Source organism: Pezoporus occidentalis, unplaced genomic scaffold (genome assembly GCF_034315485.1).
Source record: "Pezoporus occidentalis ecotype Australia unplaced genomic scaffold, CSIRO_AGI_Poc_V1 ctg2, whole genome shotgun sequence".
NCBI lineage: Eukaryota > Metazoa > Chordata > Aves > Psittaciformes > Psittacidae > Pezoporus > Pezoporus occidentalis.
Window position 1 is genome coordinate 15,408,229 of NW_026913855.1, and position 26,449 is coordinate 15,434,677.

A 26,449-nucleotide genomic window follows, 5' to 3' on the forward strand; every position below is an offset into this window, starting at 1 on the left:
AATGCAACAGCAACCAGACATAGGACTAATTCTTTCAAAGGTATTCTCTAAGGGCTGATGCAGGAAGTAAGCCACCGGAACAAACTTGCTGATCGTGATACTGCATTTTATTCTACCTCCATTTTTTGCTTTATGTTAAATATGCACGCTTGCCAGAACAATCTCTCATTCTAAAAATTATGGGTTTCAATGAGAGAAAAAGAAAGTAGAATTACAGAAAACATTGCTTCAGTGTACATGTACTGATAAAAAAAAACCCTGAAAAGGAAATGTATAGTTGTGTTTTTCCCCATACCTTCCTTCCCATACTACTCCTATATAATATCTCATACAGTATTTTAAACCTTTAAAAAGCCAATTAAATGTTTTCTCCATTCCTCTTCTTGTTTGCCTTTTACTTCATAACAATAATAAGTACCTTTTCAATAACAGTAATAATAGTAAAAGCTCTTACATGTTCTGGACTAAAACCAAATATTACAGGGCCATTACCATTATGGCCCATTTTCATAGGCCAGAGTCTAAACTGAAAAACATACATTTCTCTGGATTTACGCTGACATAATTGAGATGGGAATCAGATGCTGTTCTATAACAAAAAGCCCAATTATGTCAATCAAATCTATCTTCAGGAAGCTAGAAAGCTGCATAAAACTTGATCATCCTGCTAATATTAATACATAATTAGTTAATAAGCCCCTACAGAGGGGAAGTAATTTTAAAAACCGTAGTGTTAACTGCGTTGCATTTTAACAAGTAATGTCACTTCCAAAAAGGTGCACCTCACCAGGTTTTTTTTAAATTGACATTACACTACCACTTTACTTTGCAAAAAGCTTAGTAATTCATTTAGGAGCTCTAAAAAAGCAAGTTCAGAGAGAAATCACAAGTCCATTATGTATATGAAGTCGTTTGGCATCATGGATATTTTATGAGAATGTTTTGAAGCTGTAACAGATGGTGAAACTTTTTCTTGGGCTAAAAAGAATTTGTTTCAAAAATCAGTTCTATTTGATTTCATCAAATACATTTTCAACACATGAAGAGACTACAAAACATCTTAATCTCTTGACTTTTGAAAGCTCTTTCACATGTAATATTTTGTCAGAAAATTCTGACACAGAGTCAAAGCCAGCTAAGTAGAATCAGATTATGCAGAAAATAATGCATGAATCTTAATCTATAAGAAAATTGGGGCAATTTTGTAAACCTAAATAAAATAAAAGATGGACTAAAACCATGGAAATCAGGATTTGTACCTTGTTATAGAAGAAATGTATTTTTCTTGTAAAAAGGAGAATAATCAGTTCTCAGTAAACACTTTCAGTCTCTGGATGTAGTACTCTACCTCTGGTAATATGGATATTAACAAAACATGATTTAGCTCAATTACTGCACGTGCTATTCAGCAGCATCTTCCTTAAAGATGTCTGTATGCATTTGTGACCTTCCACCAACAGAAATTCTCATCTAAAGAATCCTCTTAAGAGACTGGAACCATTTTTTCCTGTGATGCTGTGTTTGTTTCAAAAACTTCCCATACTTTCCTCAGCAATGAGAGTCAATAGAACGGCTGATGAAATAGAGATTAAATGGGAGACTTAGAAGTGCCAAAACAGACATCACTTCCCAAACCTTTTCTGCCATGGGCAGACTTCCTCATATTTACTCCTCTCTAAAAGATGTGCTATGGTTTCCCTCATTCTTGTATGTCAAATGTTGCAGTTTTGAAGACATACAGAAACTTTTGTCTTAAAGACTTCAATATCATGTTTAACAACAGCCTCTAGTGACGAACCCTAGATAAATGAATGTACCCTCTAGAAAGAAATTAATTAAAAGCAGGTCACAATAATTGAAAAAAAACCCTAGATTATAAACTGAGGGCAGGGAGGAAGAGGTAGTTAAAAGAAAGGAATCCCTAATATACTGGTGATAGCAAACCTAGCTGGATAGCTATAATGCTGCTTTTGTGGCACAAACAGCCCACTAGCATGAAGTCACTGAAAGATCATTTCTTTGGTGCACAACTCACAGAAAAGCAAAACCCTGACATAATTCAAAATACTGTTAAATATACAAAGCAAACCTGAAGCTTCTGAACTTTGCAAAGGGGAGAATGACTTTGTATCTGTGACTACTCATTTCTGGAAACTTCAGTGTGCATGTTTTTACTAGAATGAGAAAATAATAATTTTTTCCCTAAACAAAATTTGTCTTCACTATTTTGGATTTCCTTAATGCAACTTAGCAATTACATTGGAACACAAACTTTGACTTTGCAAACATTCATAGTAAAATTAACCTGATTGCACATGCTCTTACTACTTCCCCCAAGAGAAATTGCAGCATAGAAAAACTACTCTCCTTAGGATTTGTGGACACAAAATTTAATGCTATGGCAGAGAGAGAACTAATTTAGAGGTGAAGCCACAGTATAGCCTTCTAAATGCCCAGCTTCACTTGGGCCAATATACACTGAAAATATTCCTGTATTGCTGTTTTCTGCCTGTACTCTGAAGGAACACAGCAGCTGCTCAGAGCCAGGTCAAGTACCTCTGCCTCATGCTGTGCTGATTCACTACTTTAGCATTTTGTTTAAAGCTCTTCTTCCTGATTGTTACTGTCACAGGCTCTGCATAACAGAATTCAGCAGGACATCATATTTCTAATTTCTTTGTAACAGAGTTCAGCAGGATGTCATGTTTCTAGTCCTTCTGCTTTGCAAGGGCTGAAAGATACAAAGAATTATTTTCAGCACAGCTCAGCTCTCCCACTGCCATGTAAACCTACACAGCATGGAATTCTGCACTGAAGCTCACATCCAGTGGAATGCCACAAGTATTTCCATGGGGTATTTCCATGAGCTGGACTGATGATTGAGGAAGTCTTGCAAGATAAAGAGACCTGAATCCCATTCTAGCAGGCTAAAATATAGCCAGCTGTAATTCTAAAACTTTTAAAATCACACTCATTTAAGATCTCTAAATTTAGTTTCCCCCCTTTTTTTTCTACTGATATTACAAGTAGTGTCCAGTTTACAACAGGCTCTTAAAACTTTTTTGCTTTACAACTGCTATAGGGTAGAGTAAAATATTAGTAGCCTAGATTAAACAAGTGGATGGTATCTGTCTCTCCACAAACAACTGAAGTACCTCAGGTTAATGGGAAAACTGACTTTAAGAAAATAGTTAGAATAACAACTATATTAAAAGGCTAGTAAAGGAAAAAAAAACACCAAAATAACAACATAAACAAAACCCCCAAAACAAATCCCCACAAACCCCATAATTTCCTTGCCTACTCTTGCACCAGCATACCCTCTAAATTTTCTAAAACAGAATATTCACATGGGTAAAGTTACTCAGTCTTGAAAGTGCTCAGACCTTCTAGGACATTTTATTTTATGAAACTTGGAGTGTTAAGGGCAAGGTTGGTTGTTTGGTTTTTTCCCTTGGTAGTGACTTTGCTTTTTTTGTGTGACTCCAACAAAGCAGGGAGATTAAAATAAATTATATGGAACATACCAGTCTAGAGGTCACTATTCACAGTGAGATTTAAGGAAAAGTGTAGTAGCCAAACCTGCACATGTTCTTCCTAAATTTCAAGTTGGCAAATTCTCTGTGAAGGTTATTCTTTAAACATATTGGCCAAGATTTCAAAATGCTGCTATACCTGCATTTAAATCACACTAATTCATGGGTTCAGGAAGGGTATCTCATACAAAGAAAACATAAGCATCTATTTAGTTGCTCTTCCAATCACTACCTGAAATTATTTTTCAGATCTTCTCCCAGTTTATTTTGTTTGTGCCTAATTTTTACCCTACATCTGTAGATTTTTAAGTGTGTAATCAGAGATGCAGCATTTGCCTCTGCATGGGACCAAGAGAAACCCACTATAATAACCTTGTTAAATCCTTATGCTTCCATTAATCTCATGCAAAACAGGAGGTACATTTTTAATTATTTCCTTTCTTATTCCTCTAATTGTTTATGGGACTGAGCCTTTCCTTTTGCTTTGTTTTATGAATGTATTTATATTTCTTGATCATGGTCATGTTCTCTTTTCAGGTTCTATCCTTGCACAAACTGAGCTGTATAAACTCCTGCTCAGTTGGCAGATGCAAACAGGAAACACCCTCAGAGGATGTTGCAGTGGGCAATTCCGAAAGTCATGTTCTTCACTAGAGTCTCTGCTTTGGATAGTTGTTCTTGTATACTTCTGACTGATCTGAACAAAATCCTTTCCCTATAATATCCTTAATTCACGCATTTTAGCTTTTCTCCCTCAACTCCTAATTTTGTTCTCTCTCTTCACTCTCTCATCTTCCTTCTTCCAATCCTCCTAGGATAATTTAACCTGAAAGATTAATCGAAAAACCCCTTCTGTATCGTAAAAATGTCATCTGCAGCCACACCTTGGCTTGTAATAAATTGTATTATTTCTTTCTGTGCTTCCTCTTTGTTTTCTGTTTTGAACATGAGATCTTCAGCTCAAAAGTCTGCTATATCCCCTTCACACAATGCCTGGCACAGTGTGGCTGTGCTCTGAACTGTCCTACAAATCCCACACTAATTGATCTTTTGGCATCTACCTGCTAAGCCCATGGGAATCAACAACCCTAGTGATAACGCACTTGGGAGAGGAAAGCACTTTACCCTATGCCTTTAGAATGGAGAGAAGCAAAGTCCCAGGTATTCTCTCTTATTTTCCACTAATTCTTGAGTTTGCTCGCTTTGAGGTTGCTTTTTTAAAGCTACCTGAGTAGTCGCCTTTAACTTTAGCAGGTGGTGACAGATAAAACATGGAAGTACATTATATTTCTGTTCTCTCTGATCTTTTACCCTGAGACACAACCTTACCTAGTGGGGCTTGATATCACTAACCTCTCCCTGACCTGCAGCTGACATTCTTTCAAAATTCTGTTCACTTAGAAGGCCACCAATTGTGGAATTTCACATGCTGTGTACTTGGCATCTTCCACTAAGCAAGTACAGCCATCTGTTTTAGTTCGTCATCATACCAGTCAGCCCTTCAAAATACCATAGACAACTTTTTTAACATTAAAATGCAAAGACCTCCACATAGCAATAAGGAGGAAGGGAGAATAAATTAGGCAATGCTTAGAATAGGAAAGACAGCAACCCTCAGATAGCTATAGATACTACATTTTCATTTGAATGTTCCCAGGTTGCTAAGGAGATGGGCAGGAAGAGAATTTGGAAAGGGCACCTACCTTAAGGAGCAAGGTGAGAGGAGAAGGTTGCCAGCTTCCCATCAGCTAGACTTTGGTTCAGATCTTAGGACAACATCCAAGATACAAGATGTTGCTGTTCATCACAATCCTCAACTCAAAGCATCTGGGATACATTCTGGGAATCCTAAGTAAGAGAGACTGAAGGTCTGTATCATAAACTCAATTTTACGTGTAGAGAAATCTAGTTCAGAGAGCTGAAAAATTTGCTTCAGGTCACCCACCAGATCAGGAGATGTTGCAATGCATTTCCTATCCAAATAAACCACCATGTTGAAACAAATCTAAGTAATTTCATCATAAACACTTGGAGGACTGTGTCCACAGACTGCAGCGATAGAAGCAGAGTTTTTCCACTGCTATTCCAGAGAGTGTCTGTTACTAGATTGTGACATTTTTGCTAGAGACAGAAATGAATACCAAAACCAAAGCAAACAACAGCTACAATCAAAGCTGTTGAGTGTTTCAAACTAATAATCTCCTGTAAACATAATTCCTTCAAAATAAAGATATTTAGAAATAGCAGCAAAGCAGTGCTAAGCATGATAGCACCATCACCAGAGAGCTTCATCCTCTGGGGAATTAGAAGTACTCAAATATGCTCCTTGCATTATAATCAGCCAATCTTGTTATGCCTTCCTGCTTCATAATTACAGGTCTTATTAACTAAGATGAATTTGATAAAAAATAGGTATCACAAATAGTACAGTTTTCAAAAGAAGAGATGCCAGTGAGAATGTTTCTTCTTTTACCCCAATTGCCAAAGCTTCCATTATTGTTAGTATCATTAAATTAGATGATTTAATAAGAACACTATTAGTGCAGACCTCTCTTATTTTTTTTTAAATTTTATAGAATTTTCAATGTAGAAAAACTACAGCTAGCTAGAAATAATCAGATCTTAGCATTTTCTAGACAATGCTGACTTCAGTAGAGCTGTAAAGTTCATACTGGATGTGTGTCAGGCGCAATCTAGTATCCAACAACTCTTGGATAAATGGAAGCCTTTCCCATAAAGTTTTCCTTTCTGAAAATGGCTAGTAATAGCAGGCTGCAGCTTTCAGTATTCATTACCTAGTACTTCATCTACTTTAAACAATTTTCATTTATACTGAAAGGTAAAGCTAGTGAGTTTCATTTATTCAGTTTAACTATGATAGCCCAAATGCCATATAATCTCTCAAAACTATTTCCCTGTAGAGTTTGTACCTCACTGGCAGTTCTGATTGTGCCCTTTTTTTAAAGTGCCTTAAAAGAAACAGAGGGAGAAGATTCACAATTTCCAAACTCTTTATTGCAGGTGTAGTTGAATTGGAAAGTGTAGATTTAGCTAATCACCACCTACCTAGCCTCAATTCCTTTTCAACTGTTCTGTTTGTGTTAATCAGGACAAGCAGGATGTTAATTACTACATGGGGACTCCTGGGTGGCTAAAGCATGTTGCCTGTTAGGTGCCACTACTGCAGCTCACCTGTGCCTGGAGGGGCCATAGCATTTGCCTACAATCTGTAATGACCTTGGAAGTTGAGAAGTACATAAGCTCCCAGTGCATGTATAAAACCAGGATGTGATTAGTGTCCAACAGCAAGGTAGGCTGGGGGAACAGAGAACTGTTTAACAGGCCTATAAGAAGGTGGCCTTGTTCTGCTGGGTATTTTGCTATCACAGCTCTCCTTGAAGATATTGAGAGGTATAACTGTGTCTATGACAGCATAATATACCTGAATGCCTCAAAGAAGTCTACATTTCAGCCTGTGGGATGGAAGAGGATCATTTATATAGTGACAAATAGGCTGTTTTTTAACCTGCTAAGGAAATGAACTGGTAGAGCTGGGAACTAACCACAGACTGTGGACAGGTCCCACATTTGAGAAGGAATACCATACAAAATCTTTATCCAGAGAAAGGGAGAACAGGAACTGGGAAGTATCTTAATGTCAATTCTAAGTGTTTACTGGTAAAAAAAAGTCCTGCCAATCATTGAGATTATGCTGATACACAGTTATTATCCTTACATACTGTTGTGATCACCTCATGAGGTTCAACAAGGCCAAGTTTGCTTTGATGAAAGCAGTGCTCTTCGGGTGAGACAAAGCGCAAATTTCCCCTTATCAGAAAGCAGTCATGGTTCAGTGTACCACAGATAACTGATACAGTTTATAGGTGGTAAATTTGTTTCTTTGTGAATACTGTTTCTTGTATCAAAAAACTTGAACAGTTGATACCCACAATTAACTTGACCAAGCTTGATGCTGTATGGAGAGAAGAAAATGAAACATTCGTTTCTCAAAAGAAGGCACCTAAAGAAATAAGCAAATTAAAGATTTTAATACTCAGTTCCACTCTTCTGGTTTACAAGGTATGGCTAGAAAATTACTTGAAAAACAGGTTTCAAATGATAAATGCCAATTTGTCAGAATATAATTGCTGGAAGAATGCATCTATGCCCTGAAATCGCTCAGAAGGAGCCTTCTTCACCTGTCAGACTATGTGAGCAAATGAATTTCTGCTAGGTGTCTCCCTTGCTCCAAGGAAGATGAGGAGAACTTCTGTATCTGAAACCTGAGAGCTTCCGACTTCCAGATCACTGAGGCAGCATTTGTGAGGAAGAACTCATTCTGCAATGTCTGGAATGTAGCCCCTTGAAATCACTTAACACAGGTGCTGTACTCTAGATGCAAGCTGGCTTTAAGACAAAAATGTGTACTGCTTTGACATTTCAGGTCTAGAGGGGTTCCTTAATGAGAAAAGCTTTGTTAAGGAAAATGGGAGAAGCTGCCTTGTGCCTGTACATTAGTTCATCTGAGCATATACCACCTATGTTTTTAACCTCATGCAACTTCAAAAATTCTTGGAAAGATACAGCTGTTATTTTATAATTTGTATATTTTTCTTTGCTGCATCAGGATGCATCTTTCACTTAATCTGGAAAAGACACTATGATAAAATTTTAAAAGCATATTCCATTAAGTTACATTTATGTAACCTCGCTAACTTCAACAGGCTTCAAAACTTTGCAAATGGTTCTCCCTCTAATGACACTACAAAATTAAAAGTCAACCCATTGCTCTGAGTAATTTTAGTTAGATCTAATAGTTATGACAGTTTTATTAACTTTGATGGACTTCAAAATTCTTTTTTTTCTGAGATGCAACGATAATATGACAATAACTTTGTTTTCCCAAGGAAGTGAGACCTATGCAACTCTACTGCCAGGTCTCCCCTTCCCAAACCTGTGAGACCGTTGAACATTTCAGACTCCAGAGAGATATTCAGCTCTCAGAGACAGTAAGTTCCTATACATTTTGTGAAAACTGATTGTCAGAGATAGATCAAAATTAGTGCTACCACTAAGGAAAGCCAGTTGCAGTTCAGCCAGTTGGCCGATCACCACGGATATAATGAACAGGCAATCAGCACACGCTTATTTCAGCAACACCATATGTTGCCACATTCTCAGCCAGACTGGCAAAAGACATGGGAAGGAGCAGGAAGAAGTACTTGAGCTCTGAGGATGGGAAGGACTGAAGAATGCAGGAGAAAAAAAAAATAAATTAAAAAATGTCATTAGTTCCACTGTTCACAGAACAACTTATTTTTGTGTCTTAACACTGTAGATTTTGCCTTGAATAAAGGAATACATGAATCTTGTATGCAGAAGAGATATATGTATCTTATACAGAATATATATGTGTAGAAGATGTATATGTACTTCAACACAAGTGATTCCTGCCTTTTAGTCTATATTTCTTTAAGTCATGATTTATTCATAATAAGATGCATTTTACTGAAGAAAAAAGAATTTATGTTTCATTTGTGAATGGAATGAAAAGCAAGTTGTTCTGCTTTATGGTACCAAGGAAATCTAAAATGAGAGCTGTTGAAAAAGATTTTCAAACAGGAGAATGAATAGAAGTAGGTGATGTACTCATATTCTGGTAATGACAGAATAGACTAATAGCAGAATCAATATGTGTATACAAACTCAATTCATATGAACCCAACAGAATCACTAAATTTTAGTAAATAAAGCTGGATAGTTTTTCATCTCCTAACGGCTGTTCTTCAGCCTATCTGACAATTTGAAGACTCTGAATGGTCTATTTAAAATCAAATACCTTTTGAGGAAAATAAAATTGTCTGATATAATTACATAGCTAAGATTTTCCTCTGCTACTGCAAAAATGAAAGTGACACAGTCATAAGTAATTTACACATGCACACACATGTATACCTACATACATAAAATATTATGTATATAACATTATTCTTTTTTTCATAGTCATATTTAGGCTCTTTATAGAAAAAAAAGCATGGAATCTCATGCTGCAATAAGTCTTTGGACTACCATGAATACTTAAGGCTGAGAACCTTGATAAGACCTGATTTCTAGTTATGCAACAATTCCATCAGCAACTGCTGAATATTTAAAATTTTGCATGTTTGTATTCATTTGAGTCTTAATTTACTTACATTCAGGAACCATTTTTAGAACCCTCAGTATCAAATGACATGATCTGAAATTACAGAATTACTCCTAGAGACTGATGATTTAGTGGAAGCAAAAAATATAGCACTGCCTGATTAAAGCAATACAGTAAAGGTGTTACAGTAAGAATTCTATTACAGTAAAAATTAAAGAATCCCCATTTTAGCTCAGTCTTCCACATAAAATCTGGGACAACCTCTACTTTCAAAGATCTGCGTCTTCAGGGTACAGGTGACTTCCAAATGTTGTACATCAGTAAAAAGGAAGTAAAAATAAAGTTATAAATGGTCATAAACTGAAAACTTACTATGGTATCCCAAGTAAGTAAGATTATACAGACATCAAAGAATCACAAAATGAGGTTGGCAGGAACATCTGGAGGTCATCTGGTCCAACTTGCCTGCTCAAGCAGGGCAAGCTATAGCCAGTTGCTCAGGACTATGTCCATGCAGCTTTTGTATATTGCCAAGGAGGCAGAGTCCACAACCTCCCTCCCAAACTGTGGCAGTGCTCACTCACCCTCACAGTGAAAGTATTTCCAGATGTTCAGAGGGAACCTCTTACGTTTCAGTTTGTTTGGTCCCATCACTGGGCACCACTGAAAAGAGCCTGGCTCTGTCTTCTTTACACCCTCTCTTCAGGTATTTCTATCAATAAGATCTCCCTTGAGCTTTCTCTTCTCCAGGCTGAACATTCTCTGCTCACTCAGCCTTTCCTCATAGAAAAGATGCTCCAATCCCTTAGACATGTTTGTGGCCCTCCACTGGACTCTCTCCACTACATCCATTTTGCTCTCTTTTGCTGCTGAGCCCAGAACTCCATGTGTGGCCTCACCAGTGCTGAGCAGAAGGGAAGGATCACCTCCTTCAACCTGCTGGCAACACTCATCCTAGTGCAACTCAGGATACATATTGCTAGCTCATGGTCAAATTGATGTCCCCCAGGACCCATCATATGAAATTATATTCGTAAAATATATTTTCTTCCTGATCAACATACTGTTTAAACACACAGATGACTTTGTAACATCAAAGCACGTGAGAGCAAAGTCTTTTACTGTCATGTACAGACAGTCCCTAATATGGATAGCAGTGTTTAAGTCTGTTTATTGCTTACACAGTAAAAATAATTTCTAGTTGAAACAGCTGGTTGTAGGATATAGTTAAGCAAGCAAATTAATAAAAAACTTGGTATTTTATGAAGGTAACAGAGATTCAGAGATGGAAGAGCTATGGGATCTAACCTAGACTTTTAAAGCCAGACCTTGAATACATATCCTTGGATTGAAACAAGTATCTAGTTTAAAACCTGAGAGCAGTTCATAGTCCTTGTAACTCCCTATCACACTGCTGGAGTCCAAAATGACTCAAAATAATTAAATCACTATGAAGCTCTTAGTTTATCACACAATTGTTGGAGTCATGCTGAAAAAATTGCATGGAACTGCTCTATGAGAACAAGCAAATATTTGGCTACGAGACATGGATATTATTGCTGTGTAAACATACATGTAAGATTGGGGAGCTAAAAGCCGAACACATGAATTATTGAAGTGATGTTTGACACACTGCACTGGAAGAACTTCAGTAATTTCTGAAAGAAGTAAAATTCCTTGGTAAGGGTACTGCTATAATGCTAAGGAATGCTATAAACACTCTCTTTAAGTCTATTTTTATTGTCTTTTGCCCATAGAAAGATTGTATGATATACTTAGAGCATTTGAAAGCCTGGGACTCTTCAAAAAGTATATGTACTAGGCAAGTTTTCTGGTTATGAATAACATTTATAACTCTTCAGAGAACAAAAATAGTATTTCCAAGACTTACATAGTTCCCTTGCTCAGCCACAAATCTTGTTTATCTTTGCTGCTGGTGAAAGGCAGAAAAAAGGGAAAAGGTTTCAGATGCATCACTAAAGGCAATGTATTTTCTCTTTCTCAGTTTAATACATACATTTTCCTGAAGGCTCTTTAAGCCTCCCATGCATTCCATGTCAGAGATTTGGTCTGAACAACATTAACCTCACTCCCTCTCATTCCTGGGAAGTCCAGACCATGAAGACTTCCTATAGAAGCCAGGACTGTATCTCACAGCAGTGTACCATCAACAACCAGGTCCAATCCTTTTTTTTTTTTTCCATTTTGTGTACTGGAATATACAGGCCAGAATGACCAAATACAGTGCCTTAAATTTGGCACTGAAGTGCTTTTATTTTCTGATGTGGCAGAATGGGCACATCTCACTTAATCAAAAGCCAGCTCTGTAACTGCAGGCACCTAAATATGAACATTTGGCTTCTTTGCCTTAGCTTTTATTGCATGAACAGTATTTGCCTATGCAATGCACCTTGATATCCAGCACTGACAGCTACTTTCCAAATAAAACTATACAAAAAAAAAAAAAAAAGGAAAAAAAAAAGGAAATTGAGAGAGAGCAAGCAGGCAACACTTTACATCAAAACTCACCTATGCAATTCTCAAGCCCACCCTGAAGCCATATAATTTGAAATATGGAGTACTTTCCAGAAGGATGATGTACTTTTACTGTAGCTAGTAAACCAACTCTGTGTTGTCACCACAACTGTAAATTTACAGATAAAATAAATCAAACTGACAAAATGCACTGTGATAAAAAGTTCTTCAACAGTACAAGAACCATTATGACTATTCCATTTCACTCAAACTGAATTACACTCAATAAATAAAACACGTGATGATTAAAAAAAAGCCCTATCTCCAAGCTACTTACAGCATAAGTGGATTAGATTCTATGCATAATGGACTAGTAAACAGCAGACCCATATAAACTGAGGAAAGAGAATTCCATTTCAAACCCTGAAAGAGTATGAAGTTGACAATTGCACAGAGTTATTAGCCAAATGCTAGGCAGTCAGCCAGGAGGCTTCAACAAAAATTGCCTTAAGCAAGAGCAGCAAATAAGGGGAGGAGTTAATAGGGGAAAAAACCCTGAAACAATTACATTCACTCATAGGATGGTATTTGTCACTAGAAAGGCCAGAATGACAGATGATTAAGATCTTGTTAATGGAAAAAAATTAAAAAGCTAAAACCCAAAAGCGGACTTAATGTAAGAGGAAATCAGTGAAATCAGCATTTTAGTACCAAATATAAATCTAGAAAACACCTCCATTAACAGAAAAGGAACAGCCATTTTATTCTGTTAGTCTGTTGTAATTCCCTTCGGAGTTCACTTGGATAATGAACGATTAATGTCCGTGTGTATAAAACTAAAACTCTGTCCTAATTGGGTTTGGCTGAGCTAATTGCCTCTGATCAATAAAACTGACACATAGTACACTTATCCTTCAAGAATCTCACTCTGGGCCTCATTCTACTTCCCTCCAACCATGCTTCCGACATCCAGGGGAGCAAAAATTTGTCACGTTAATAGAAAATTGAAGTAATGCAGAAGAACTTAAATAGAGCAGTAAGCACTGGGGAAACGTGCATTTTATCGATTAAAATTCCCCTTGTGCTTCATGACACATCCCATCCGCTTGCAGCAGTTCCCTGGCATTTTTGCAGCGCCTTCTCTGCAGTCTTTCTGTCGCTTCAGTTACACCAGCACAGAGACACCAGGAGAGCCTCCTAGCGCTAGCACAGTATACAGCAATAGAAAGCGAGTCTCCCCCCGGAACACCTCCAAAAGACTAAAGTTCTCTCCCCCAAGCCACCTCCCTCCTCAATGCCCCGTTAGAGTAGCTACAGTCACACCAGCATTTTCTAGCACTGCAACGACAAGGAAAACATATGACTTTTTCCTCGAACAAACCAATTGTGCTTTATAGCCTAGGGGAACATCTAATCATAGGGTACAATGCCTACTCTAGTAAAATTACACACAAGAACAACAAAAAATAGCAGATGCAGGCACAACATAACTACTTAATACAACCCCAAATATTATTGTACAGCATTTATTCATACTTAGTACATCCTTTTAATTTGTTTACAACAGAGTCAAGATTAGTTATGCAAGTTATGCAGTCTACCCAAGTATCCCTTCTAATTAAACAGGCTAAACCTGCCTGATATAGGCAGCTACTATCTGTAAGACCATGGGATCCTCCTCACAAAGACACAGCAGCATGGCTTCATTTGAAACCAGTTGTTCCAAAGTGCATCCCCTCAGATCATTTCAACAGAAGTAACAATGCAAAAGTCATCAAAAACAGCGCAACCCAGTATTGTGCTAGAAGGAAGGAACATGAGGCTCATGCCTCTGCTTTTTTCCCACGAAGATCATCTGCATTGTCCAATAGACATGTGTAACACAGATCTCCCCACCCTGCTTAACCAGGAGAAAGGAGTTTATGAAAGCAACATTGTGACTGCATCAAATTCCAGGCAGCCACTAAGCACTGAACTTGATCCTGTTCAATCCAGTACCAGTTTTTAAGGCATCCTTCTGAGACTAGATAAGCCATGAATTGTACTTAATACATTATCAATAATATCTTGCTTATTTAAGGTAGATGCCTTCCAGAGAAATGAATACTAGGGTGTCTTGATTTTGTTTTTCTATACACAGCTGTGCCCTCTAGTGGAACTGGGTAATTCAACACAGATTTTGTCTCTCCCTCAAAATTGGCACAGTATCTGAACTAAATTCAGTAGCTGGAGTTATGATCCTCCCTTTCTTTAAAAAACTGTTGTATTACCTTCAAAGAATTTAATTGTAGAGAAGTTTCAAGATATTGAATCCAAATTACAATGTCTTAAATACAGTCCTAATTTTTGAAGGATCCTTCCTATTAGTTGTTATTTTGATATAAGAAAATACTGTTTTGTGGTCTTTAGGTAATGTCAGACATAAAGTCAATGCAACTAATTTGGGAAGAGAGAACATGAGTTGAAGCAGTCTGGAGCCATTGCTGATCTATTCCAATGACACTTTCTTAGCACACCCATAAAAAAAAAGATCGCAACTTCAGTAAGAGTAGAAATTAGTTCCAGTCCCAAATTTCATTTGCAAGCTCACTGGTGGAGCAACAGCTAGAGCACACAATCTGATTACACAGTACCATGCCTGACAGGCTTCAAGCAGCAGCAGCTTTAACTTTTTGTCTTCTGTTGCCTCACTGACAATACCAGCACTGAGGAAGGGATGGTTTTGGCTCACTATATAAAAATGGCAAAAAGATAAAAGACCAGTAATACAGTGAAGGCAGAAAAGAGGATGCAGGGGAAGGAAAGATAGCAGGAGCCCCTGTCCTGCGTTGTAAGTTGTTTTCAAGCTTTACCACTCTTAGTGGTGACAACATAATTATTGTTCCCACATCCATGACTGAACACAGCTATGACACAAGATTAAGAAAATATAAAGTTACACCACTGAATCTGGGTAGGTTTCAGGAAAGGAGAGGAACAGCAGCCATGTTGAGATGGTCACTCCTTTCAGCATGTTTTATCCCACTATGTCCAGGCTGCCCCTGGAAATGTCTGTCCCCAGGTATGTGCTCCTATTCCTTCCCTAATAACAGATTCAGCAATTACAATCCTGCAGAAGGGATTTGTTTAGCTTCCTGACTCTGCTAAGCTACCAACTACACTCCCCCCCAGCATTTTCCTACAGGTCAGAAAGGTAGCAATTCATCATGTGTTCAATCACCAGATATGATATAAGTAGAGTGGGAGATAAGGACCACGGAATTTCACCGTTACTTATCTCTATCACTATGATGTGCTCCCTGTCAAAGTCTCTTTCATGAAACAGTGAAACTGAAGTTAATGTATGCTTTGATTATTTTGTACTCCAGTTAAGTCTCATTTATAACACACCTTTCTAGGCTCATCAATTCCAACTCCATTCTACTTTTTTAAATCACTTTCTTAGTGCAAAGTACTATACATACAAACTTTTATCTTGGACTAAGCCAATCTCCAAGTTTTTCATAGAACAAATATTAAATATAGAATTAGAAATATTTTTCATGATGTCAGAAGGGTGGTCCATTAAAAAGTTAACATCTAAAGCAAGTCTTTGAACCTATATTAACCTGGAGATTAAGTCCCATACCTATTCTTGTGTGAACCCAATTAAGAGTATTTTTACCTGTGGGAAAGAAATTATTCTTCCAGTTCTCATTTGGACTGGCAATGATTACTGCCCATATCTTCTTGTGCTAGTTTCCAGGAAAAGCAAAAAAAAAAAAACCAAACCAAACTTTCTTTATTGAGATAAAAAGATATTTTCTATTCATATAAAACTTTAATGTTATCTGCAGAGACTTTATTGCATTGCTAAAGCCCCAAGAGGTAGTATAGCTAAGAGGAAAAATTATCTCTTAGTAGGAAGCTATAAAGGTAAATTTGGAAAATGGAGCTCTTATAAGCCCCTAGTAATGGCAACGAGGCCTCAGGATAAGTGAGACTATGACAGTAAGTTCTTGTGATGTAATACTCAAATTTAGTTTCCACTTATGTCACATGACCCTGCTGAAGCTTTGGGCACGTAAGTCTTTGATAGACACCAACCTTCCTTTTTAGCATGCAGTGGAGTTCCTGCAAGAAATGCTGAATCAGACCTTAATGCACACTTTCATTTTAGCCTTTATTGACTGAAATGGTAATAATAGAGTTTTGGAATTGAAGTTTATGTCCAGTATTTATAGCAATGTTTAAGGTTGATATCAGTGCAGAACAAGCTAAAAAAAAAAAAATGTATAGAGTCCAAGAGCTATAATGTCCGTTAGTCAACTTCTAGTCATATTCTACAGATCTTTATAAATCAGAAATTATGAAATTTTCACCTAAAAGCTAAAAATAGAGATTGTTAAACCATGTTTATGGCTTAACCATAAGCTATCCCTCCTATATGTTTAATTCTTCCTACCTATCCAACTGCCTAATGATGTCACAAGATTAAAGCAATTATTGTACCATTTGATACAAGTTGTTTCTAGGGAGCCCCACTGACCAACACTTCAGTAAACCTTGCCTGCCCTATGGGCACTTACTGGCCCTCACTAATCTCACCTGTGGCTTCCATCCACACCCTCTATGTATGGACCTGGGAACCCCTCCCAAACTTAGACCTGGGCCTTCAGTCTCCGCTTGAGCTTTATTGGAGGGGTGCTGGTCTCTAGCACTGCCCCCACCTGACACCTCAAATCATTTACAACTGCACACAAAACACTGTTATAAGTTTTTGATGAGGGAAGTGGAACTTGGATTCAGATTCATTACATGTATTTCTGAAAAAGAAGCAGGGGAGCTTTGCTCCCTGCTTTAATTCTGTTCTGAATTATTTTGCACCACTTGTGTTATTCTGAAAAAAATCAAAATTGGACCAATAATGAGAGTAAAAACATTTAATGAGAGCAGAATTCAGTTCCACTGGACTTTGGTGTATCTTCTAAGTTAAAGGAGGCCTGATACAGCACTTCCACTTCAAGCATTCAAGAATTACACAAAGATCAAAAGTTTCTACTAGCAAGGCTCTAAGGACAAAATGTAATGTATGTAATTCAGCTTTTGTAATGGAAATGCACAGAGCTCTGACTTTTCTGGACAAACTGGGTGATGTCCAGATCAGACCAGCAAGAATAGGTTTGGAAAGTTACTACAAGGAGGGGGGGTAGAGGGGGGAAAGGAACTGGTATTACTCACTCAAGTAGCAAAAAAGAAGATCGAGATCAAGCTAAACATGTGAACTGATAACTTAAGGAGCTTGCAGAATCTCCTCCATTTTAAGTTCTTAAAAACCAGTTAAGCAAACTCTACATAGCATATTTATATTTCACACAGCCCTTGAGCATAGCATGTGCTTTTGGAAGTCTCTTCCACTCCTGTATTTCTAGGATTACTGTGACTGTTAACACTATCTCAATACATTTCTTTTCCCAAATTGTACATAGAGATGAAAAACGAAATTGTAGAAGACAGCAGCCTTTGAATAGTTTCTTTTTAAGTGCAAAAGAAGTACTGTAGTCTAAAAGCGTTTAGTCATTGTGAATTATTAGAGCCATCACTGACAAAAACATTCACAAGAAAATTGAAAATGTGCAACACAGGTGAAATGGGTATGTCTTCTCAAAGGAAAGGTGAAAATTAGATGTTAAAACCCCTCCCTTGTTTTCTGAAAACTTTAAGTCCTGTAACATGTATATTACCTAAGGCCATGTAGCATAGCCTTTGTCAGCATTTGTAATGTATGCCTGTGAATACATCAGAAAAAACTTGTTGATTCTTGTCCTTCCCCTCTTATTCTGGAGAGCTAAATATCCAGAGAACTGGAAAGCATCTACTTTCAGATACTGTTGTTAGTCCAAGCAAGAGAAAAATACCATCTAAATGTCACATGCTCTTTTACAGAACTTCATATACAGTGTACCACAAAATGTCTTCCCAACCTCCACATAAGACAAGCTACATCTATTTCAATGCTTGGAATGATCAAACCACTAATTTTTCTTAGCTGTATTTAGCTTTTAATTTTTATTAAGGACAAAGCGCAATACTGGTTTTCAATAAGCCATATCAGAAACAATCTATAGGTCCCATGTTTTTCTAATAGCATGCAAGCAGAGAGCGAATGGGATTATGGTGTCACTTTTCCAGTTGATTAATGTAGCTTGAACCACTCTGAGTATACTTCTGCAGTACTGGACAACACACTTGCACTCAACAATCCATCTCTGTATACATTCCCCTTGTAACAAATTATTTCAGTGCTCACCACTTAGTTTGGAACTTTTAACTAAAACTTAAGTGGTTAACAAAACCTTTTGACTTTGAAATCTCAGCTGGTTTATACAAAAATGAAAGTCTCAATTACATGGAAATTCAACTAAATTCTGGGTCTGTGTTCCACAAATATTAACTGAAACCACACAGGGTAGGAGATGGTCTTCCTATTACTGTGACTATAAATAGTCATCCAGAATGATCATCCAATTGTTCTGAAGAGGTCTTATTCCACTTAAACTGCATTGACTAGTTGACTCGTAACAGTTATTATCTGAACAGATAGTATCTAGAAGCTTAATTAAAAATCTGAACTTTTTTTTTTATTATTATTTATGGAGAGAGACCTTTTGCAGGGGCATGTAGGGATAGGACAAGAGGGAATGGCTTTAAACTGGAAGAGGGTAGGTTTAGATTAGATATAAGGAAGAAGTTCTTCCCTGTGAGGGTGGTGAGGCACTGGCAGAGGTTGCCCCGAGGAGCTGTGGCTGCCCCATCCCTGGCAGTGTTCAGTGCCAGGTTAGACAGGGCTTGGAGCAACCTGGTATGGTGGAAGGTGTCCTTGCCTGTGGCAGGGGGGTTGGAACCAGGTGATCTTCAAGGTCCCTTCCAGCCCAAACCATTCTGTGACTATTTACTGTTTGTAATAACAGCCTTTTTCTCTTTTTTTTTTTCCTTCGGGGGGTGGGGAGGGTGTCATTAAGAGTCATGTACACGTGCCTGACAGTCTCCAAACAGCAACGGGCCACAGAGACAAATTACCTGCTTTGCAAGGACCCTGAAAAGTTACCATGCGTCCTTTACTGCAAGAACCCAGCAATCCCAGGAGATCCGGTGTTTTTCCTTTCCATACTTTTTTAAGATTCTGCCACAAAGCCCGTTTCCCCGGGTTCACTCCTACACTACTGCCACTGATGTCAAAACCATTAAGGTGAGGGACCCGACCTGCCAAGGCACTCACTGCTGTCTGTAAAAAGCCGCTCGCCGCAACTTTTGGAATCCACGTGTTTCTTAATACCTGTCCTTGACGCGTCCTGGGCTTTATAGGCAGTTCTACCCAGCCTTACTCGCACCCCGGGAACGCACACCAGAAGCCCTAAGCCTCAGCAAGCCCGCAGACAACACACTAACGCTGCCAAGCAGCTGAGCCCCCTCACACCTCCCGCCACCGGAAGGCAGAGGGTGAAGCTTCCGCTTGGCGCGAGGGCGGTCACTGCCGCCATGAAGATCAGCCCCACCCCTGGCCCCGCCCCCTCGCGCGCGGCCGCGGTCCCGGCAGCTGAGGCAGGTCAGGACGATGTTGGAGACGCTGCGGGAGCGGCTGCTGAGCGTCCAGCAGGACCTCACCGCCGGGTGGGTGCCGTCCCGGCTGCGGCCATCGGGGGAGTGGGACAGGGAACAGCGCCCTGCAGCCGGGCCGGGCGGGGAGGGGAGGGGAGGGGGGAAGCAGGTGACCGGGAACTGGGGGAGGGCGGGGACTGGTGCGGCGGGCGGGAGGAGGAAGAGGAGGAGATTGGGCAGGTGGGACCCCCTGGTGGGGGCCCTTTTCTCCCACCTCAGCGCCTGGTGCTAGGACAGGCTGGAAATGTGGCCCCGGGATCCAACATTCACCTCCTCACTCTGCTTTCCCTCGCTCCTCTCGCTAGGTCTTTGCAGCTCATGGCGGGGTGGTGAGCTCTGCTTGCGGTGTGGTCGTCTGCAGCCGTAGGACGAGTTGAGGGGAGGAGGTTGCGGTCAGGGGAAGGAAAGAGAAGCTGCTGCTGTGAGGGAATGAGGAAGATGTGAATGGGGTCAGTTAACGCGCTTGAATTTTTTATGAAGCGACTGACCTTCAAGGTTTTATGGATTAGCGTAATTGTTTCAAAGGGCATCACTGTGCTTTGTTTGGCGTATTGAAAAGCTTTTCTTTCCTTGAAAGATGAGTTATTGTTACTTGGGGAAAAGAAGCACAGGAAAAGTGGAAGTGGCAGCCACGTTAAAAAGTAGGAAGTTATTCCTACGTTGCCTCACAAGGGTATTTTAGACAGGCCCTAGATCAATGCTATTTTTAGTACAAGCAGGTGGTCTAGATGGGTATTACTGGATGTCAGTGGGTGGCTGGAGAGCAAAGTCATGCATCTGCTGCAAAGCTGTTGTTCATGAGCCACGGGACAGCATTGTGTTGCAGTCAGTTACTTTTAAAAACTGCATGGTCTTCGGCAATATTGAGGCTGCCTTATAGTAATACCCCTATGGTAAATATTTATATACAGTGATAGATGTCTGTCTGCTCCAGAATACTTTATAATGACTTATTTGCACTGGTGTATAAGGGTCCACATAAACTAACAGAGTAAGTTACCAACCACTCAGGTAAATTGCTGATATGTTATTTGTCTTAACAAAGGGAGTCAAATATTAAAATGTCTTTACAAAGGCATTGCTTTATTGCAGTCTGTCTTTCAGTTTTGCTGTTATTTGTAGAACTTCTCACAGGGCTTTATGTCTTAGTATAGTGCAAGGTCCTTTTTTCAAAAGGATGAAAGAGGACAAGAAGATGGTCATAACATGCTGGCTCTAATGGCTGTTTAACTCTGTATTTCCCTTTAGCGCTGCAGTGGAGTCAATACATTTCCATGTACTCTCTAATTCACCCTTTTCCTTGTAATGCAATGTTTTGTTCTGTTTTGAGAACAGTTTCTGGTTTCATCATTTCCATCTTTGTGTTTTAGCAGCTCCATTAATGCACCCTTTTTGGAGTGTCCAGTCTTTAAGCGTTATTTTCATTTGCAGTGTAACCATTGTTACCATTGGGAACCTGTATCTCAGAGCCACAGTAGCAGAGGCTTTAGAGAGCATCCAGTTGTTTCTTGTAGTATCCCCATGGACTCTGCCCAGAACATGGCTTGTCCTGTTTTGCCCCCTTTGCTTTCCTAGATAATGCAACCTCAGTGCCCTAGTGTTCTGGATAACACCTATCCCCACTCCACCAAACTGGTAATAAAAGTAATTTCATGCTGTTAAGACTTTAGCTCAGAATGGTCAAAATGTCAGAAGTGCTGGGCAAGTTGTGGCCAACTTGTTAACTACACATTAATGCTTACAAAGTGAAACACTTGGATCTTTTGAAGCATAGGGAGGGAGAAGCTATTCCAGGGCTTCTAAGAAAACAATATCAATTCCAAAGGATTAAGGGAACTTTTGTCTGTAGCTGAAAAGTATTAAATCTGTGTTGTGTGGCCTAAAGAAAGATCAATTTAGGGTTGTTAGCCATTTCTGTGTACAAAGAAATGAGCTCCTTTTCCCCTGCTCACCTGTGTCTGCTGTCTAGTTCTGTGTATCCTGTGAATGAGAGATCTCGATTTTGACCCATTTAGTGGTAAGTGATCTTTTACAGGCAGAGGAAAAAAACCCGAACAGCAGAACAGTGAACTGTGTTTGTCTGCTCTCGGGCAGTAATTTGTGTACTTCTGGTAGCTTGAGGGATGTAGCTCACACTGCCTCTACTTTGTATAGAGAACGCTGGTGAAAGGAAGTTGATACTGTGTAGTCTAGTGATAAATCCTTTAAGCTTTTCTTCTGACTGCTTGGCAGATACTCTAATAAGAGAACTGGTAGTTGTGACCCAGCATTTCCTTCTATATGCAGAGGAGTGCTGCTGTTACAAGTGGGGATATATACTGGGGAACATAACAGAGAAGGGCAAATTGCAGAGCTTTCTGCAATAATCTTCTTCCTCAGTGTGCTGTAGTTGTTGCTACTTGACCGAACTATTATGGATAGCTCTCTTAACAGGGAGCTGAGACATGCCTTAGCATGTCTTTCCTCAAATTGTCAACCACCTGTTTTACTGTAAAGCTTTGGGGTTTCTTCTTTTGAGTTGCTGGAAATTGGTGGTGTTCAAGACTGGAGGAGTAATTGGGCTCGCCCTAGAAGCAGACTGAATATCTGTATATTAGGGTGTTACTCAGTCACTGGGTCACTGAGGATCACGTATCTCTTTGTCATGCCTGTGGATATCTTTGGGCGTTACAGCTCATTTTCATCTTGTTGATGTTTCTATGTCCTTTATTTCTTCCTAAAGCTTGCTGTCCTTGACAGCTGGAACTCCAAAGGCCATAGAGGACATCTGTCATCGTGGTAGTCAGACAATAGCCAGGGGTTTTGACTCTCAGTCTACCATGCCAATTTGACTAGCATATATGGGTTGACTGAAAAAGAGTAAAGAGTGGAAAAGAATTGGGGGTGGGTCTGTACTGTTTGGTCATTGGTGGTTTGCGGGATTTGGTTTGGGGTTATTTTGTTGTTGGTTTGGTTCTGGGTTTTTTTTAGGAGCAAGGTACCAGTCGGTTTGAAATTGATCATTCGGTGAAGCAAGCCTCAGATAAGCTCAAAAGCAGTGCACTGTGGTCATGCTGCTGGAAATTCTGATAGTTGCCAGAAGAAAAGTTGTACTCGTGCTAGTTTTGTGCTGGCAGACTTACAGCAAATGGGTATAAATGTCTCTGTGACTGTCATGCTTTTCCTTGGCATGTCTTCTTGTAAAGAGTGTTCTTCGGGATTAGGTTGGTTGTTTCTGTGCAGATCTGTAATAGCTGTCTGCTAAGGAAACAGTATTGAGAGCTGGATGACCTGGGTGTATAGCTCCCATTAAGCTTTTCATACCCAACTGCATGATGCACTTGTAGAAAAATCACATAATTTAGAAGCAGTGTCAGTAGAAATAATTTTGCATGACAGTCTTTAGAAAACTAAGTGAAATTTGATTTATTTGTGAAATAAGCTGAAACAAAATTGACTGTAATAGACTGGAGTTAACACACTGTGTGTTCAGACAAGTTGTTCTCTGGTTTTGGTGTTGGAAATGTCTGATTTTATTTTTTTGTGTGTTTTGATTTATAGGTTGAAGACTTTGGGTGACAAATCAAAAGAAGCAAAAAAAAGCAGGCAGAGGTACTTCTGAATGCCTTAATGTATAGCATTGATTTTGGATGCTCTTGATACAGAAAAATTTGAAAGTGGCTCTTACATAGAATATTTACAGTTCTAAAGAGTAAAGAACATTTGCATGTAATCTTACAGAATACTCTTTTGACAACAGAAAAGTTTAACCCTAATGTTGAGAAAATACTTTGCTCAGTAGAGCCTTCATGGTAGGCTTAAATAATTTCTGATGGCCCTTAATGAATTTATGATTATTTAAATTATGTGAGTATTCAGCATTATTGTGGTACTTTATTCAAGATTCAGGTTGAAGTACATTGTTTCCAATCTCTGGGAATCTCATGTACTAAAATTGTAATTCAGTTTTTTTTTACTGTAAGAACAGCAGTATGAGTTTTTATTGTGCAAAATATATGTGTAATAGAGTACTTCAATTATCTGTTTCGAGAAGATTTAAGAATTGTGGTGGGTTTTATTTGGTTTGGTTTTATCCTGTCCATTTTACTGTTTTGTTAATTCTTTCAACCTGCATAAACTATAGGGAAAAGCTACTTAACATCTCTAAATGATGTGTCTGTTGTTCTTCAGATACACTTTAGTGTAAAGCATGTTTTTACTAAAACACAGTGTGTAGACACAAATTAGTTTTAAAACAAGCCCTGAACAAAAAAATAAGGCATCTAAGATAAACTTTATTGAGTTCTGAAGCTTGATGTTTTGGATATTTATATTGTATTTTTTAACGCAAGACTGGTTGTATTGGCAAGACATAGAAACTAAACTAAGAATGGGTGAAGGTTTGAATACAACTATTTTAGGCAACTGCCTTCTCTGTATGTTTCCAGTCTATAAGACTTTGGTTCATCTGGTGTACTGTAAATATCCATCACTTTTTGAGAAAAGCATTGGGTGAACCAATTGGATCATCACAAACAGGGGAGTACCAGAGTGACTTCTGCTTTCCTGGGACAAACATAGATTAGCTTGGTTGTATGGATGGCTGAGAACTTGTGGGTCAGGAGCAGAGGTGTTGCAATGCGAGCTTGGTACTGGCCATCTGATCAGGGAACAAATGGTACCTTTGCTAAACAACATGAGGAATTCTCTGCATCATTAAATCCCAGTTCTTGTGGGGGCCTTTAACTTCCTTGATGTCTGCTGAAAGGACAACACAGCAATATGCAGTCAAGAAGGGTTCTGGAAGGTGTCAAGGATAATTTTTTCTACCCTCTTTATAACTTCTTTGGCATGCAGGAATAGCCTTAGGAAAGCCATAGCTGACCTAGAACTGGCATTTACAGGAGATGTTAAAGAAAAGAAGAGCTTCAGTCCTGCATTGTTTCTAAAAGGCTGAACAAAGAAAACATTGTGGTGTTGATGAATGGGGTAGATGGTTTAGACACAGCAGATGTAATCAGTGCCTTTGTTGCTTCAGTCCTGACAAACAAGGTCTCCCAGTCCTCTGTGCTTAGTGAAAGGGTTTAAGGAAAAGACTGACCAGTAGTGGGTAAAGATCAGTTTGGGGAACTCAACCCATAACAAACCGTATGGGTCAAGTGGTGCTTCATAAAATTCAGGAGGTACAAATCCAAAGTATTTACCTGGGAAGAAAGTGTTCTCTGCAACATTATAGGCTGGGCCTGACTGACTAGCTGGGAAGCAGCTTTGCTGAGAAGATGTATGGCTGTGTATATAAGGAAAAGCTTTTTCCTTATGAGGACAGTCAAGCTATGGAGCAGGTTGCTCACAGAGCCTGTGAAGTTTGTGTCCTTCAAGGTTTTCAGATTGCAACTGAACAAAGCCCTGAGCAAGCTAGTCTGATCCAATAGTTGCGCCTAGTTGCAGTAGAGACTGTCTGAAGTCCCTTTCCACCTCACTGACTATCGATTTTCCCTTGGTTTAAAGGAAAAAAAAAAAGTTTCATTTATAGTATTTATTGGTTTGTTTTTTGGTGGTTGGTTTTTTTTTTTTGAGTTGTTTGGATGATAGTGCAAAACAGCCTGTTCTGGTAATACAAGAGACGAATCTTGGATGACATCAAGATCTTCACATAATACATCCTTAAAAATGCTGCATTGTTAATTTTCTGTAATTTACAGTAAGTTGCCATTATATTTTAAGCTGTTACTAATGAAAACGTAGAAAACAGTAGATCATTAGAGCATTAGACTGACATGTTCTTTACTGTAGTAATTATTTTCATAGAATATATTTTATAGAATGTATCAAGTGCAGTGTCTTTACTGAGACACAAAGAACTTGTGTAGTAGCTTTATTTTCAAAAAAAGCCACCCTTAGCTTTGAAATACTCTTGTAAGATACACTGTGTAATGCATTTTAACCAGAATTGACAAAACATTTGTGAAATTGAACAGTAGGGAGTATTTCCGTCCTCAGCATGTCTGTCAAGAGCAGATATGTGTGCACTCGTTATTTTTATAACAGCCTTGTGTGCATTAACAATGAGTATATTTACAATTTGTTTTCTAGAACCGTTCAGTGTTTGCCAGAGTGTGCTGGACTGGAAATACTGAGCAGGTATGACCTTCCCTTTCTTTGTTATTGTCTGCTTCCTGTAATTGCAGAAATAACTTTATCAGGTTGAGAAAATAAGAAGAAAATAAAGGTGATACAAATAGGGCTTTTGATGTTCTGCAGTTAGTAGACTGGGGGTGGGTACTGAATGATAAATATGTTTACAGTTTGCCCAGTCCTTAAGTGCTGTCATGTTAATAAAACAGAACTTCTGGAGGAAAAGCAACATTTGAAAGGTGACTTCAGTTCATGGTCTAATGCACAGGAATGAAAGAAACCAGCACTGAGGCCCAGTCTGTGGTTTTACTTTGATGTTTTATGACTTCTACGTATTTTATATGATTTCATTCTGTTCTGATAGTGATGGTATGCTTGTCATTGCCATGAAAAGAAAGTGTATTCCATGTGTACTTGATCATACTTTTTCTGAGAAACACGAGTGATCTTCATTGTAAATTTCCTTCATATTTTTACCTTAAAAAGTCCAAACATCTTTTTGTTTGGGGGTGTATGTGTGATTATCATCTTGTTAATTTTT

The 26,449-nt window shown here is 38.7% G+C and overlaps 1 protein-coding gene across 1 annotated transcript in view; it reads left to right on the forward strand.

Moving 5' to 3' along the window:
- The first annotated feature begins 19,680 nt into the window (after nt 1–19,680).
- The window catches only part of DTNBP1 (dystrobrevin binding protein 1), a 76,041-nt gene continuing 69,272 nt past the window's right edge, over nt 19,681–26,449 (forward strand). The window contains exons 1-3 of the mRNA XM_062617976.1: nt 19,681–19,806; nt 23,335–23,385; nt 25,867–25,914. Coding sequence (XP_062473960.1) covers nt 19,751–19,806; nt 23,335–23,385; nt 25,867–25,914 — 155 coding nt within the window. The 5' untranslated portion in view covers nt 19,681–19,750. The remainder of the gene's footprint in view (nt 19,807–23,334; nt 23,386–25,866; nt 25,915–26,449) is intronic.